The sequence below is a fragment of the Arvicanthis niloticus genome, chromosome 21, assembly GCF_011762505.2.
Source record: "Arvicanthis niloticus isolate mArvNil1 chromosome 21, mArvNil1.pat.X, whole genome shotgun sequence".
In the NCBI taxonomy this organism is placed as follows: Eukaryota; Metazoa; Chordata; class Mammalia; order Rodentia; family Muridae; genus Arvicanthis; species Arvicanthis niloticus.
This window is the reverse complement of record NC_047678.1, coordinates 37,451,680-37,468,653: the sequence shown is the minus strand read 5'-3', so window position 1 is coordinate 37,468,653 and position 16,974 is coordinate 37,451,680. Positions and strand designations below refer to the sequence as shown.

General features: G+C 42.8%; 1 protein-coding gene across 11 annotated transcripts in view; it reads left to right on the top strand.

Moving 5' to 3' along the window:
* Rbms3 (RNA binding motif single stranded interacting protein 3) overlaps positions 1-16,974 on the top strand; it is a 767,889-nt gene that overhangs the window by 232,268 nt on the left and 518,647 nt on the right. For all 11 annotated transcript variants that reach the window (XM_076917936.1, XM_076917932.1, XM_076917931.1 and 8 more), the window contains exon 2: positions 9,618-9,775. In XM_076917936.1, the coding sequence (XP_076774051.1) occupies positions 9,618-9,775 (158 nt within the window). The remainder of the gene's footprint in view (positions 1-9,617; positions 9,776-16,974) is intronic.

The window sequence follows — 16,974 nt, the reverse complement described above, 5'->3', positions numbered from 1 at the left end:
GGTGTTTGAAGCGTTGGCAATGTTTATAAGAGACTGCCAGTGTACTTACGACAGCCTATTTCTCTAGCTTATAAATGTTTTGATGAAATTTGTCGAGTGGCCCTTGAGCTGCACAATAACTACTTTACTTGTGTTTTCAAGTGCCATGAATTTTAAAATGTCATTTAATATCTAAACCTCTAAACAGAATTTAATGACTGTCAATGACACCTATTTGTCAACAGAAAAGAATACCATGCACTTATGCAATCTGCCAAGGTTTTAAAAATGAATGTGTAAGCAAAACTGACTCTCATCCTAACAGAAGTAGGATTAAAAAATAACTCAGTAGTGACTTGTGAACACCTTGGAACTAATTAGCCATTCCATGAGACTTGATTGTCCTGTTACAGCTCCGTGACCATATTCTGGTTCTTGATCAAAATGAAAGAGCTGGGCTCTGATGGCTTAATTTTAAGAAGAGTGGACCCAAGGCTTCAAAAATTAGCTAGCTCTTCAGCACTCTCTTCAAGGTAAATGATATCACCTAAAAACCAGAGACTATGTTTAGGGATCTTCCCCGTGAGGATGGTATAGGTGATAAAACTATATTATATATATATATATATATATATATATATATATATATATATATATATATATATATATGTATTTATGTACATATATCTATATATATACACATATACATATATAACACATATATAAATCATTTAAAAATATTTTGTACTACATTTTTGGATTATCATAATATATAAAATATAAATTAAATATAATTATATAAAATAAATATATGAAAATATATAATTTATATACATACATGTATAAATATATGATCAAGTGTTAGCCCTGTGCCTTGGGTTATGTTCAATATTCTACATCTTTTACATATTTTAGGTTGAAAATATCCCAACGAAGGGAAATAAACATAGTTCCTTCTCTTCTTATGACACAAGGTTGACGTGCCTAGTTAGTGGTGGGGCTGGGAGAGGCGCAGCAGGCTCCCCGGAGTTCTGAAGCATCAGGTTCCTACTGTTGACAGCAGCTATTACCTGGACCAGTGGACAGGGGATGCTCACATGATTGCCTTTTGTGAGCGGGTTTTCTTCTTTATTGCTCATTTCCATATCTGTGCTGTGGGCAGGAAAAGAGACGAGGGGCAGCCTACCACCAAACTCTATTATCACCAGCATAATGGAGACCGTTGTTTTCAGTCATCCTATTCCAGATAATGGAGAGGCAATTGCCTGGCCTGAAATCGAAAAAGCAGTAATGCGCATGGCTCCTGAAACTATGGCTGAAATTATGTGGCTGGCCTGAGAGACTCATTTAGCTACGTTTGTTATGGCTTGCATGCACTGGATTCACACTGTTACCCTCATTTGAGGTTCTTACAGACGCACTAATGGCCGCCACCCCTCCGATCCTGCTCACTCTCTCAGGTTGTGTCCATACTCATGGCTGCAGGCCGCCCTCCAATCCTGCACGTTCTCTCAAGTTGTGTTCACGCTCCATGCAGAGAGGTGTGCAGAAGCAAAGTTATATGGAAATTAGCTCTGTCTAGGGGAGGAATCCAATAGTCATCACAACATTCTCCCTTGAGCAATGGACTTCTTGTGTACGCCAGCTAAATAATGTACTATTTAAGGCAAGAACGTGGTCTGTATTCATTTTTGGAGTACAGATGAGTTGGTATGTCAATCTCATGGGAGACGTTTATCCCTTGAGTGGATAAAATACTACGAATTCTATCGTGCTGGAGATGAATAAAAACAAATTGGGTAGACCATCCGCAGAACAGACTGCTGTGTGCCTGAGTCCTTGGCTTCTCCAAACCACCAGACCAACTGCCACTGGGCTCTGCCAACGACCAGATGCCGGCAGTAGAGCTGACTGCAGCTTGGCACCAGAACCCTGGAATGCCAAGCCAAGGGGAATTGCATGCAAAAAATATTTAACATTCTCTTTGCAAAAGATTTATGTTTCCAATCCAGTGGGAGAAGTATGTTTCAGACTCAGTCTGCCACAGATGAAATATTCTCTTGACGTCTTGGCTTCAGAGTGTAGAGGCATGGGGAAAATCAGGAGTGCCTCATGTACTTAAGAGTAAGAAGCTGACTTTGGGGTTGGAGTGAGTGTTCCCCCAAGCCCCCCACCTCCACCATGAAGTAAGTTAGTTAGATTAAGTAATTAATATCAATATTCTGTAAAGAGGTTTGTTTTGACATTTCAAGGGAAGGGTTTATGTTTGCTTAATGTCCTGGTTTTCCCCTCTTATTCAGAGTACATCTGGCAATCTCGAAAGACGTTTTTGATTGTTATAGCTTTGTGCAGAGGATGGTATATCTGGTTTCTAAACGGAGAGCAGAGACACTATTGAATCTCTGGTAGTGCATGGGGACAGCTGCATACAACAAAGCAATGTCTTTCCTACAATGTCTGTGGTGGCAGAGTTGAGGGACCTTCAATTAAAATATGTCACAACTTCTTGCTGTTAAGTATTCAAGACATTATCTAAAAGAAGTGTCTTTTCCCCCCTTACTACTGTCTTGACTCTGTTGATGGGTTGGCAGTATTTACTAGATGATACCCATTACTTTCTGTGAGACAGGAACACCTCACATTCAGCTCTAGTGTGCATCCAAATCACAGCGAGGAACCCTCTGGGCAATCCCGCTCAGATAGCCAGGCATCTTACAATAGTGTGAGAGGGCCTGAGGTGAGTGCTGCAGTTGAGGCACATGGTCTAAGCTTACTAAGTGAGCCAGCCTCTGAGGGTGAGCCGCCTTTCCACTCCCCCCTGAATCCCCCCAACCACAGCCAGTTCATCTTGTTAAACAACCAAATCTGAACAATTGAACTCACTTGTATGACATCACAGGAAAAACTCAGACCTGGTTCTAATGTCCCTTTTAGAAATTAAATGTCAAGGTCACCTCATTTCTATTCTGATGGGAGGAGGGTTGGTTCTGCTTCTCTTGGCTGGTAGCCTCCCTCTGCACTGCACCACTGCTGCTCACACCTGGCTGCATCAGAGCTCACACCTGGCTCATCCCCCTGGGCTGACTTCCAGGAAGAACCTTCATTTCTTGGTGCACGCATCACGAAGAGTTGAAGTTTAACCTCTCATGTAGGGCTTCTGACACCAAGCTCCTTAAGATCAAACCTGGGTTCCAATTGTGTGACCTTGAAGAGGTCATTCTTTCTTTCTCCACTGCCTGTTTCCACCTTGGCAAAACGAAGGGAATATTATTTATCCCACTAGGCTCATGGTGCTGGTGTGTAACATAGCAAATGCTTAGCCACCACACACAAAAAAGTTACCCCTAAATATCTTTGCTGTAATTTTAAGAATAGTGTCTTCTTCTAAAACAGATGTCATAATCGTATTGAATCCTCTAAAGAAGAAAGTGGTAGGAGTACTCTGGTTGGCGGTCCCAGTATGTTGTTAGCCTCTCTTCAGTGACCCCCTAATGACTCTCTTACCAGGGTCACCATTAATAAACACCAAAGAAAAGCCTGTGGATTTGTGTACACACCAGCAGTCCCCTCTCTCCTTAAAGCTGTCACCCAAAGCCACACATTCAAACATCTACTTCTACTGCCTCTAACCATGCTGACTCTGCAAATTCATCCCCCTGTCGCAGCACAGTGATCAGCTGCTCAATAACCACAGACCCTAAGTCCTCCATACCCCTAAATGTGATTTATAGACTGTGGCTTTGAACAATAGAGCAAAGTCAGTTTTATCTGAAGGAAAATATTATTTTACTAACATTTTAAAATTTCCCATCTTGGTGGCTCAGGATGATTTAAAGTCTAATCAATGATAAAATTCCAAATCCAGCAGGAGACAAAGAATGAAGCATAAAGTGTAGCTAGCCACTTTAATCAGCAAAATGGTTCCTGAATGCATTGACACTGGGGGTTATTAACATTCCTCCCATTCCCTCCTCCTTCCCTCCCTCCCTCTTCCCTCTTCCCTCTCTCCTCTCTCTTCCTTCCTTCTTTTCTTATTTCTTTCCTCCTTCTTTCCTTTCCTTTATTTTTCTTTCTTTTCCTTCCTTCTTTCCTTCCTTCTTTCCTTCCTTCTTTCCTTCCTTCTTTCCTTCCTTCTTTCCTTCCTTCCTTCCTTCCTTCCTTCCTTCCTTCTTTCCTTCCTTCTTTCCTTTTTCTTAAGATCCTGTGGTTTTAGTACCTATATTTTGGCAGCCAGACCATAGAAAATTGCTCTTGGTTTTCACAAATTAATTCATGTAGGCTATGCATTTATCAGGCGTTCTGGGAACCTTCTTCAACTTGATGTTGATAAAGGAATGTTATTTTGAAAAGGGGTGGAGAGGAAGGAATTTATAATTTTTGAACACAAAGAGCAATTTGCAATTCTTATGGCTAGTTGAATCATGGGGTATCCCCAAAAGAATAATGAACCATTACAGACTAGGAAAGGCTTCTGTATTAAGTGTTAAGATCAACTGGCTCCACAACAGAGTGATACCTCTTTGGGCAGAATTTCTAGCAATTTTAAACAGGGAGTTGGCAGAAAATCACCTTTATTATTACATCCCCCCACTGACCCAGAACCCTCATATTCCTTTATAGGAAACAAATGCATATCTGGCTGGTGAGACGATTCGTTTGTTAAAGGGTTTATCATGTAAGCAAAGGAATCTGAGTTCCGATTTCCAGAGCCCACAGAAAATGATACTTACGACAGCCTGTGCCTGAGACCTCAGCCTCACAACTAAGGGGCAGGAACAAGGAGATGCCTGCAGCTCACTGGTCAGCTAACCTACCTGTATAGTGAGAACTTCCAGTTCAGATTCAGTTAGAGATCTTATTTCAAGGTGGAAGACAATAAAGAAGACACTGAAGATAGAGCATTAGCTTCCACATGCAGCTATACACGGTACATGTGTTCCAGCATGTACGTGTGTCCACAATGAGAGTAACAAGTACACCTAACACACATACAGACATATGAACACAGACACACAGACACCCATGAGAACACACACATATACACACACACACATATACATAAACACACACATACACACACACACACAAACACACACACACACACATACACTAAGCTCCATGTCTTCTTTTCTATGCATACAACTTTCCTGTCCCCTTCTCAACCTTGTTTTGCCTTAACATTTTTTTTATTCCACTGGGTACTTTGGCCTTGTTGGAGGACACATTGATCATTGTAGGCATGATGCAATTTGCTAAATGGTGTTCTACTTATGGAAATGCCTGCAAAGAGCCCCGAGGGAACAAAAGAATTAACTAAACATGTATTGATCTTGTCATATCAGCTGCTTTTCTTATTTGACCAGTCTAGGACTCTGGTCTCTCTTAATCTGTGATACAGAAAGCTGGGGGCATTCTTTGGGTTCCATGGTGGTTTTGAAGCTAGGCAATGGCAGGAACTGCTTTAAACAAAGTCTCATTTTAAGAGAAACCCCAGTACAGTGTGGAATTTAAGGAATTTGGAGAGAGGGGCCTTGAGAGTGTGGCCAAAAGCTTTGAAAACAGCCCCGCCTGGGAACTGTTAGACAATGTAGCACTTGATAAGACCAGAAAAAAAAAAATCAATGTGATCTGACCTACTGTGAGCTAAAGATCTGAACACCACTCTAGTAAGCACCAAAAGCACCTACTATGTACAGTGCTTAAACAAGAGAAAAAGCTTCAGTGCTGAGGAGTGTCCAAGGAGGGCTACAGCATAACCATGAAAACCAAGCTGACTTTTGTTTTAAAAATGTTCAAGTCCCTGGGAACTCTGGTTGGTTGGTATTGTTGTTCTCCCCATGGGGCTGCAAACCCTTTCAGCTCCTTCAGTCTTCTCTCTCACTCCTCCATTGGGAACCCCATGATCAGTTCAATGGTTAGCTGTGAGCATCCACCTCTGTATATATCAAGCTCTGGGTGTGGGGGAACTAGTGGGTGGGGAGGTGGGAGTGGGAGGGTGGGTGGGGGCATATCCTCATAGAAGCAGGAGGAGGGGGGATGGAAGAGGGGGTTCCTGGGGGGGGATGGGGAAAGGGGATTACATCTAAAATGTAAATAAAATATCCAATAAAAATTCAGACATTTAAAAATATGTTCAAGTCTTATGAACATATTAAATTCTACAAGGCAATAGATATACTTCACTGAATGTAAACGCACAAATCAGACCCCTGTGTACTTCTGAATAAAAGTATGGGGGAGGGGAATGCAAGGCCACCTTAAGAATGCTGATCTTGCATTAGGCAGAACTAGGGAAACGATTGGGACCATGTTCATTCTGGGAGATGGTAGCTCTGGCCTCTGTTTTTCTGCTATTTGCTTGCTGTCTCTTCTCCTGCCCATCTCTTTGTCTCTTTCTTCCTCATTCTTTAATTTTGAGACAGTCTGAGCTTGCACTTGACAATTCTGTCTTCTCCTTTGAGTGTCTCTCACTATCCAGTGAAACACAGGCCTATGTGAGGGTGCAAGACAGCAAAATGAACAGACAGAATGCGTGAAGACAGAATGTAAAACCAGATGGCACACACTCGGACCGGGAGAAAGACTTGGAATTCAGAGGATTGGGTGGCTGTATTCTGACACCTGGGGAGAGGGAAGAGATGAACTCAACACCAATTTCTTTGATGGGGGGTGGTGTGGAGATTTAAAAAAAATGATGACTCTGCAAAAACCAAGTGGCTTCTGTTGCTGGTTTCAGGTTTGGGGAGCTGGGGAAGGGTATGAAAACCAGCACAGTGAAATGCACATTGAGGTCCTGAATCTTAAGGAGTATTATTATAATATAGAGACTTGTAAATATGAACCAGGACCAATCTGAGACCTTGAGAGGTGTAAGGCAGATGCTATAGCAGGGAACAAAGCTGAATCCTGTGAACTCATCCTGTCTCTGTCACTTCAGCATCACGTTAATTCATCTTATTTGCACAAGAGATAGCCTGAAGATTTATAACCACCTCCTGTTTATCTGATGCATGCAGGCTAGGTGATTCCAACTAGAAGATTCAAGATGGGGGTAGACTTTAAGGAACTAAGTCCAACACATGAACAAAAACCAAGTTGTGAATGCCAAGAAGGAAAATGGCCGCAAGGTGCTTCACTTGAAATGAGAAGCATCTGTAAAAGGCAGTGAGGCAGGGTAGGAGCAGAAGTGGAGAGAGGGAGCTTCCCAGTGTGATGGAGTCTGGTCCTGGAAGTGCCTGGAGAGTGGGAAGAGAAGCAAGTGGAACTTTCGGGATGACTTAGTGAAGGGTGGCTTCAGCTCAGTGGGAGTCACTGCAGAGGGAGTCCCATAATTTCATCTCAGTGTTTCCAAGGCCGAGGTCAGTTCTAGTTATTGGATGTCCTCTGCTTCCATGGGTCCTCAGGCCTGTCCGCTTGGCCATATTGAGTTTGCTGTTTTGTTTTGTTAAGAATGAAATCATAAAGGCACCAAGCATAGTTTGTCATCACTGCCTTCCTTCACACATTTCATCCACGACTCAGATGTTGAGTAGCTGGATGCCATCTGTACTAGGTGCTTTCCCCATTGCTTTGACACAAGGAAAAGCAACTGGAGGAAGGGAGAGTTTGTTTCTGCCCATAGTACAAGGGTATGATACAGTCCACTATGGGGAAGGACCTGATACCAGGAGCTGGAGGTAGCTGGTCACAGCACATCTGTATTTAAGAAGCAGAGATGAATCCTGGGCTCAGCTCACTGTCTCCTTCTTATCCTATCCTGGATTCCAGTCCCTGGGGTGACTCTATCCACATTCAGGTTGGGCTACTCACCTCAATGAACCCAGTTTAGAAATAACCCCCAAAGACTTGGGGGGAATGCTTATCTCCCAGGTCAGTATAGTTCCTATTGAGTTGACAATCAATATTAGCTACCACATTGCTTGAATAAATTCTTTCTGCTACTGAGACCCAAGCTCACTACTTGATAATTACTAATTCCTCAATGCAATAACTCGGTGTTAGGAGAGAACCCAGCTAATTTTTCAGTAGAATAATTTAAAAGATGTAATGATTTTTATTGATGTGCATCGTATGTGTTTGTACGAGTTAACGACACCATGGGTATGCAGTTGCTAGTAGGATCTAGAAGAGGGCATCAGGCCCCTCATAGTAAGTTGTGGGCAGTTGTCATCCTCAACATGAGTGCTGGAAACTGAGCCTGGGTTTCTACAAAGGCGATGGACACACTTCATCACCACTGAGCTCTCTCTCTAACCCCATCTACTAGTCTTGAAGAACACGCTCATCTCTGCTTTTGAGTGACATTCTAGATTCCAAGTGAAAACTATGGGATTCTTAGAAATATCTCTGTGAGTAGTGATGGTCTACCACAAATATCAACGTATGTCAGTGGTTCTTGTGCGCTGGTCACATACAGCAGTCATGTCTGCATCAGCTCACTAAGGTCTTTAGCAGACCCTGTGACCAAGAGAGCTATCGTAATTTTGTTCATGTTAATGACATTGCTGTTCTTTAGAAAGGCTAAGTCAACATCTAAAGGTCACCCAGCCAATAAGACAGGGGGCAAGAACTCAACCCAGGCATTCTGTGTAATTTGAGATCTGAAGATGGCCCGCAGGAAGAGGGATGAAATAAAATAATGATATGTTTACTAATTTCGATCTGTATAAGTGTAATTACCTTTTTATCACACATCCTAAGTTTTGTATAGCAATTTTATTATTTCAATTTTGACATAAAATGTTTTGACTGATTAAAGTGGGGAAGACAAAAATGAAGAGAAGCCCCAGCCTGCCCAGGGCATATCAGGCAGTACCTGTAAAGATTTTTAGCTCTCAAATGCGAAGAATAGCTGCCATTAGAATCTGGTGGACAAAGGTTGCTTGCTAATAAACCTCCTACAGTGAACAGGACGATTGTAATGCATAAATCCTCCTGTTCAGAGTCCCAGTCTCTAGGGTTGGATATTTCAAGTCTGTTATGATCTTTTGAAGCAGATCTTGATGGAAAGCAGCTTAAGAGTGGGAAAAGGAGCTGAGACAGATATATTCGCTCGCTCACTTGCTCATTCATAGGACCAGGATGCCTAGAATGGTTCCCAGACACCTAGAACTGTGGTCTATCACAGGAAAAGTAAAATAGCAGGCACAAGTTTCTTTGGAGGAAAGGAGCGAACCAAAGAATAGGGAAGATAAAGATGCCTGGCTGTTAGAAGCAAGGTGAAGGAGCACCAGAACGGAACCATCTTAGTGCAAGAGGGAAGAGGATGACATGCTAATTTAGAAGCATAAAGAGAACCAGTCTGGTGAGGGTCAAAAATTAAAGTTGAGGGTGTCTGCCAAGAGTGCCTGCTAGTTCATTGTCTGCAATGCATGGCTGCGCTGATCCAAACGTTGGGCCAGAGAGAGGAAAAGCAAAAGCAAGTGATGCTGATGTTCTCAGAATGGCATGGAACATGGTACTGGTGTGTGTGTGTGTGTGTGTGTGTGTGTGTGTGTGTGTGTGTGCATGCACATACATGCCTGTGTTAGAGAGGCCAAGTGACTTGCATTACCTTTAGTGAGTGCTGCTGGCCTGTGAATAAGCCCTGGCTTCTGTTTGTCCAGTAACAGTTTGTTTTGTTTTTCTTCTGTTTGCAGCAGTCCTATGCACCAGCTCCTCACCCCATGGCTCCTCCCAGTCCCAGCACAAACAGCAGCAGCAACAGCAGTGGGGAACAGTTGAGTAAGACGAACCTATACATTCGAGGACTTCCACCAGGCACCACTGACCAGGACCTCATCAAGCTATGTCAACCGTAAGTGTCCTGAGGCTCCCTGGGCCTGTTCTGATGCATACATCACCTATGGGGTCACACCATGGGCTGCTGTAAGCACTGCAGACTCAATGAGGAAGCCTCTTCTACATAAGTGTGTGTGTGGGGGGGAGGGGTAAATTTGGGAACTTGCCCCAGCTTCCGTCAGGGAGCAGGGTTTGGTACATGGCTGCAGAGGTGTGTTTCTCAAACAGATGACTTGGGAACTGGAGTTGAGTCATGTGTATTGACCCTGAAAATCAGAGAGTGACAATAGAGATGTGTTCACCAATGAAGCTAGAGACAAAGGTTAGCGATGGGTGACTTTGGTCACCAATGGAGCTGGATTAGAGAGAGGTGTTGAGGATGCAGGTGACTTTAGGATGCTGTCCTGCCTGGACACCAAAGCTTTTCTAGCCATACTTGTTAAACGCAGGTTTAACCAGGACCAGATAATTGGCCCTTTAATTTCCCTAGAAGTAGCTACTCCCAAGCCTCATGGCTCTATTTCCCATCCAAGGCAAGAACCCTCTGATGGAGTCCTTCTGCATTTTCTAAGATAGATAGAAATAATTGAGTTTTCCTCCAAAAATATTTCCGTTATTTCCTTATCTATAAGCACACTTATTATTATCACTCCCATGTATGTATAAATATGTTACCACTGCATGGATTTTTTCCAACAAATAAACTCAGTAACAAATCATGTATTAAGAACCACAGGCTGGTGTTTTTAGATTTCCTTCCTAGTATTTTCAAAATGTTATTGATACAGATATCTGTGATTTGATTGTCACGCAATAGTTTTAGATTTGGGGGAAGCTACTACTCAGTTGCCTCCTTTCTTCTTTGTAACCCGGTTGCTATTTATTTTGTAAAGTTTCCAACCTCTAAACCATCAGCAGGAGAAAACTCAACAGGCAGTATTTATTTGCCATCACTGTGAATTAAAAAGATGAGAGTTCATATCTAGACAACAGATAATGGCAGACAGACATAAACAAACATCCAAAAAGTCATAGCCAGATAATCAGGGAATAAGAAAATAGGTGGATTTAGATAAACACACCCTGTTGCTACTGTCTTCTTGATTTGTGCAAGATGTAGCATAGAATTGAGCAGAGAAAATATTTACTTAGAAGACGTTAGCTTTAGTTTTCTAATATTAGAACTACCATGGCGGAGGCATATGGACATTTGTTAATTTTTATTTCACAAAATATACAGGGGTTGAGAGTCAGAAGGTAAATAGCTTGTCAGAAATATCTGTACAATTTTGGAAAGTAAGGTCTTTGAAAGTACGAAAGTCGATGGCTTTCTGGTTAGGCTTGCAGATAAATTCTGTTTTCATTGGATCATTGAGTCATATTCAAAAAGGCACATTTTCTGGGCATTTTTGTAGAGATTCTTTCTGGTTGTTTTGTGTGATCTATGGTGTTCCGAGTCTGAGAGACTTGGCTTCACTGGGTCCAGAGAGAAAATCATGAGGTGAACATTTCCCACAAGCCTTCTCATGTGGTAGATGCTTGTGGGTGGTCTGCAAAACTCTTCTCTCATGGACACATGAGGACCACTGGCTGCCCTGTTTCAGAGCATCATTGTGATTGTGAGGACAAGCAGGGGTGGCCACTCAGACTGCCACAGTCCTGGTTAGCCATTTCCATTTCCTCCTTACGAAGAGGAAGCCGAAGACCAAAGACCAGAGTTGTAGCTCAGTCAGTAGAGTGCTTTGCTTTGTAAGTGTGAAGGCCTAAGTTCCCCTGACCTCGAACCCATGTAAAAGACAAGGAATGGTGGTGCACACTTGTGATCCAGTACTAGGTAGATCAAAGCAAGAGGATCTCCCAGGCCAGACAGCTTAGCCTACTTGGCAAGGTCTAGGATGGTATCTGAGCTTAACTTTTGGGCCTCCACATAGATGCATACAGGCGTGAACACGCACCCTACAACATACATGCACATATATATATACACACATATAAACATGTACATATACACCCCATCATACCCCCACCACTCAAAAACACAAAAGTTGGTGGACTTTTCTTTTTCTAGATTTTTCCTTTGTAGTATTTGGGATGCACTGAAACTGCCTCAGGATCCATTCAATATTCTAGAATTCTGGAAGAACTTGGCTACATATTTGGTGGCTTGGACTCAGCCATGGTTGGGGACATGTATAACCTAGGAACTGGCAAAGCCCACACATCAGAGCTTTCTGGAACTTTTATTTTACTAAAGAGCTGGTTCATGGGCATGCTACTGTGGCCGCAACAGAGCAAAGATCTTGCTGTCAACTTCCATCTCTTCTCAAATATACATTAGAAACATCAGCAAGGCTTTTATGCTCCTGTACATCCCTGACCACCACATCTTTTCAGCCAGCACAGGATGTAGGTAATGCTTTCCATGGCTAAAATAGTTAGAGCCATATCTTAGATAAGTGCCTGGCTGTGTGTGTTTAGTAGGAAACAGAACCTTTTGTATCTCTTTAGAAAGCTCAAAATATGAACTACTCTTACCCAGGTTCTCAGTAAAGAAATATTTACAAGACAGGCATGGTCATGCATGCCTGTAATCTCAGCGCTTGGAAGGAGGAAGGAGAAGGCAGAGGGAACGGAGTCATCCTTGGCAACACAGAGAGTTGAATGCTAGTCTACAGGACGAGAGACCCTGTTAACAATAGTAACAATAATAAAAACAAAAAGCCATCAAAAAAATGATGTATTTACATAACACTTCCAGCATGTTGGCAGAGATGCAGTTTAGATAAAGCCTTTGCCTTGACTCAGCCTTTTTTTTAAACTGGGGAAAAAAAGACGTGTGGATTAAATAAACATTTGGCTTGAAATAAAAAGGTAGCCCTAAATTCAGAGATGAAGCTTGTCACGTCTTTAGTTTGTAAGATGCCCTCAGATAGTCACCACTGAAGAGACAACAATTAAGATCCTCAGGGTGAATCAATTTGATGAGGAACAAAGGGAGGGGCTTCCAAGGAACAGGCTACATCTTACTTGCAGACGCCATATCTGTCTGAAATCCTGCAAGGACAAGAGCCTGAAAAGGTCAACGTGGCCACAGCGAAGGGCAGCTGACCTCAGAACACAGTGAACCTGCAGCCCAGAGGGGAACAAGTCCTCTCTGGAGAGGAAGCCACAGAGTGGTCATAGGCAATCTCATTTTAGTTTGAAAAAAAGGTAACTTTAGCTGCAGAGTGAGGAGTAGGTCACTTGAAACTGCTGACCATTCAGAACAGGTGTGATTGAAGAATCAGTTTAGAAGCCAGGCTGACCAGCATCCAGAGAAGTCAAGAATGAGTGTTGGATGGCAGTAATGGCAGACCCCTTGTGTGGGAGGAAAGAGGTACTGTGTGCTTTTGTGCTGGTCCTGGGGGTTGGATTTAGGATCCTGTATAACTGAGGTGAGGCAACTCTTTATGCCTGAGCTGCTTTCTTAGCCCCTCCGACTTTACTCTGTTTAGAGTTCTACAGCTATGCTGCCCTACATGGCCTAGGACTCTGTCTGTCATCCAAGGGGCCTTGAATTTGCAACCCTACTGTCCCAGGCTCTCAAGTAGCTGGTATTACTGACTGCACCACAATCCACAATTGTGTTCACATTTTTTTTAAATTGAAAAGCAAAGTAAAACAAGGCCTTGAGAGTCCAGTAGCTTCGAAACAAACACACAAAAGGACAGAAATCAAGTATAATAGAATAAATCCAACTCATTTGACCTTTATTTAGTCCCTGTCTTTGCCTGTCACAAATGGGCACCCAACACCATATAAAACATCCAATGGCTGATGCAGTGAAGGCATCTGAGGTATACACAATGACACAGAGAAAGACTAACACCAGGAGCTCTCAAGCCCTGGTACGCACTAGAATTACCCAACCGGTTAATCATACACACACGGGTGGGGTGGGCTACCAGGTGATGATGATTTCGGGTGGATATTTCGACCCCATGGCCTCTGCTTTCACAAGACAGTTTGGTATGACACAATCTCACTTACTAAGTTTGAGAAGGTTGCGGTGGTTTTGGCCTGAGTAAAAGTCAGATGATGTAATGAGTTTTCAATCCTTAAGTTAAATCTCCCCCTCAAAGAAATGGGCAACTTCCTCTCCCTGTCTTGTCTCTCCATCTCTGTCTGTCTCTTCCCCTCTCTCCTGCTTTCTCCCTTCCTTCTTGTTTTCCTTTTGCATTTGTCAAACTGTCTGATGCATCACATAATGGACTCTCACTGGAGAACTACACCCCAGCCCTGCAATTGGTTAATTTCTGCTGTATAATCACAGCCACACTTTAGAAACACACTGGAAAAAAATAAAATTAAGCATTAATCACGATGGAAGAATCATGAATGTATCTACAGTTTTTATATCTATCCTAGCTTTTATCTAACTGTGCAGATGGCTCGCTCATTTGAATTAGAACAATAATTTCAGGAAGCCTTGACCAAGAAGCAGGTGTGGTAAGGCATAGGTGCAATCCCAGAGGTTCAAAGGCTGAGGCAGGAGGATCACCTGGAGTTCAAGAATAGCATGGGCTACGTAGTGAGACCTTAGCTTAAAATGAAAACCACAAAGAATAGCCCTGGAGAGTTGTCACTGGGTTGTGATCAGCTCATCTGGTCCTCGCTGAAACATCTAGTGGATGGTTCTGCTGAGATGGGAGCAAGTTGTTCTTGAGAAGTGCCAGCTGTCCTGCCCTTCCATTCTTCCAGTTCAAAATCCAGTACCCTAAAATTGTCCCTTTTACAAACAAGACTGTGACTGTCACTTTCTCATTTAACAAGAGAAGAGAGATACGCCCACCTTGAAAAGCCAGAAGAACAGAACGAGTGTGTGCTCAGAGCTGAAGGGTCTGCAGGAGCTAATCTCCTTGGCATTTGCCCCGCCCCGCTGATGTCCTCATACATCGTGGACTGAACACTGAAAAGGAAGAGAGGCTCCCAGGCCATGCAGCTGCAGTGCAGAGTCCATTACACTCTGTGTCAGACAGTTTTGACAAATGGGCTGACACAATCAAACCTTTTATCAATTTAAAAGTAACCCTGTCACCGTATCCGTCAAACCGCTGAGATACAACTAAAGAAAAACAAGGAGCTTCTGGGTAACGGAGTAAATAAGAGAGATGTGCCTGGAAATTTTTTCCCTTCTTTTTTTTCCCCCGTGTGTCATTGAAGATTTAAAAGTCCCTTCTAATAAGAGGCAAGGAAATTTATTAGCCACTTTCTTCAGCAAGTCACACTCAAGTTACATAGCTGCTTGTGAGGCACCATAAATCTGTGGTGGCAGGGGTGAGTGGAGGTGAGTTCTAGAATCTTTGAACCATGCTTGGATCTTATAAAGGAGAGGGCCCTAAAGACTCAGGCTGAGGTCCTTGTGTCTGCCAGGCTCCAACAGTTGGCTCCATAGTCATTCGTGTTCTCCTTTAGGTGTGATTAGCAATTATCTTTTGTATGCTAGACATGCCATTTTATTAGTGCTCAGTGACTATTCGGCATTAATAATGCATTGTTATAATTATAGATGCTACCGAGGACATTAATGATGGGACTAGGAAGATAATCCAACCAGAAAAGTCCTTGCCATGCAAACATGAAGACCTGTTTTCAGTCAATCCCCATGTAAAATAACCAAGCTTAATGGCAAGTACTAGTAATGTCAGAGACAAGGGAATCCCTGGGACTTTCTGACTGGCCAGCCTAGCCTATTCAGTGAGCTGCAGGACACTGAGAGCCTCTGGCTAATAAAAAGATGGACAAAGATAAGGAATGAATACCTGAAGCTTACCTCTGGCTTCTACGTTCATGTACTTACATGTGGACCTACTCCCCCACACGCGTGTGCACACATGCAAATAAAAGAAAAAAAATAATTGTGTGAGAATCCCATGCTGTGTGCTCTGCTAAGTCTGTAAATCATATTGCACAATGCCCAAGATACCCCTCTGCCATGGGAATTATTTCTGAGTAAACGAGTCAACAGAGGTACAGAAAGGCGAGGTAAAGAGAACATGTTCCCACAGACCTCAGATTCAATGGCTGACTCTTGCTTCAAAGTCTTTATTCACAACACTCAGAACATCCATGCACATAGGTCCCTGGCTAAATTGGCTGATGTGAAAATTCCAAGGGAGCTTTGAAAGGCTAGAGCGTCTGGAAACATCATGCAGGCTTCTGACTCAGAAAATGTGGGATCAGGATTTGTGGCCATTAGGATTTACAAAAACACACTCAAGTGATTCTAAGGTTTAGCAAAGCAGATACTCCTGGGGTCAATAATGTGCACAGCAATTAGAAAACATTTTCTTCTTATTTTTGCCATAGATAATTTTTGTGTTACATGCATGTATGTGCGCATGCACGCGCGCACACACACACACACACACACACACACACACACACACATGTAAATGCATATCTGTGCACATGAAGCAAGAGGTTGATGTTGGGCATCTTCCTCGATATCTCTCTACCTTATTTTTGAGACAGAGCTTCTCCTTGAACCTGGAGTTTACTGTTCAGGATTGACTAGCTGGACAGAGAGTCCCCAAGATCCTCTGGATGCTACTTTTCTCACCCTAGAATTTCAGGCAAATGCTGCCTCAGCCAGCTTTTTATGTGGGGGCTGGACAAGCTCAGGTCTTCATGCTTGTAAGCAAGCACATTGAGCCCCATAAACCATAAGCCAGCTCTCCAGCACAAATTCTCCTGATTCAACCGAAGCTGTTAAGTTTTTGGGTGCTTACCTTGCCAGTGTCTGATATTCAAAGGTCATATGATCCTAAAAATGAATCCACATTGCTCAGGATTCTGGGGAGATACTAAAAATCACAGTCTGATCCTTTCCCATGGTTAGTTTCACTACTTTGATGAGAAAGTTCTGTTTTCTTTTTCTATTTTGTTTTTGTTGTTTTTGTTGTTGTTGTTTCTGAATAGGGTCTCAGAGGTAGTCCAGGCTGGCTAGAGCTCACTGTGTAACCCACACTGGCCTCAAAAAAACCCACATCCTCTGAAGTGCTAGGACAGCAGGCAAGAGCCATCAGCTTTGGCCCTGTTACATGCTTTCTTCTACTCTTTTTGAATATTCCATTAAATCGTCCATAGCTGATAATGAATGCTCTTTCCTGGTTAATTTGAGTGAAGAAGAGAACTATAGAAGTGCATGTTGAGAACATGTTGGCAGTGGCCCAC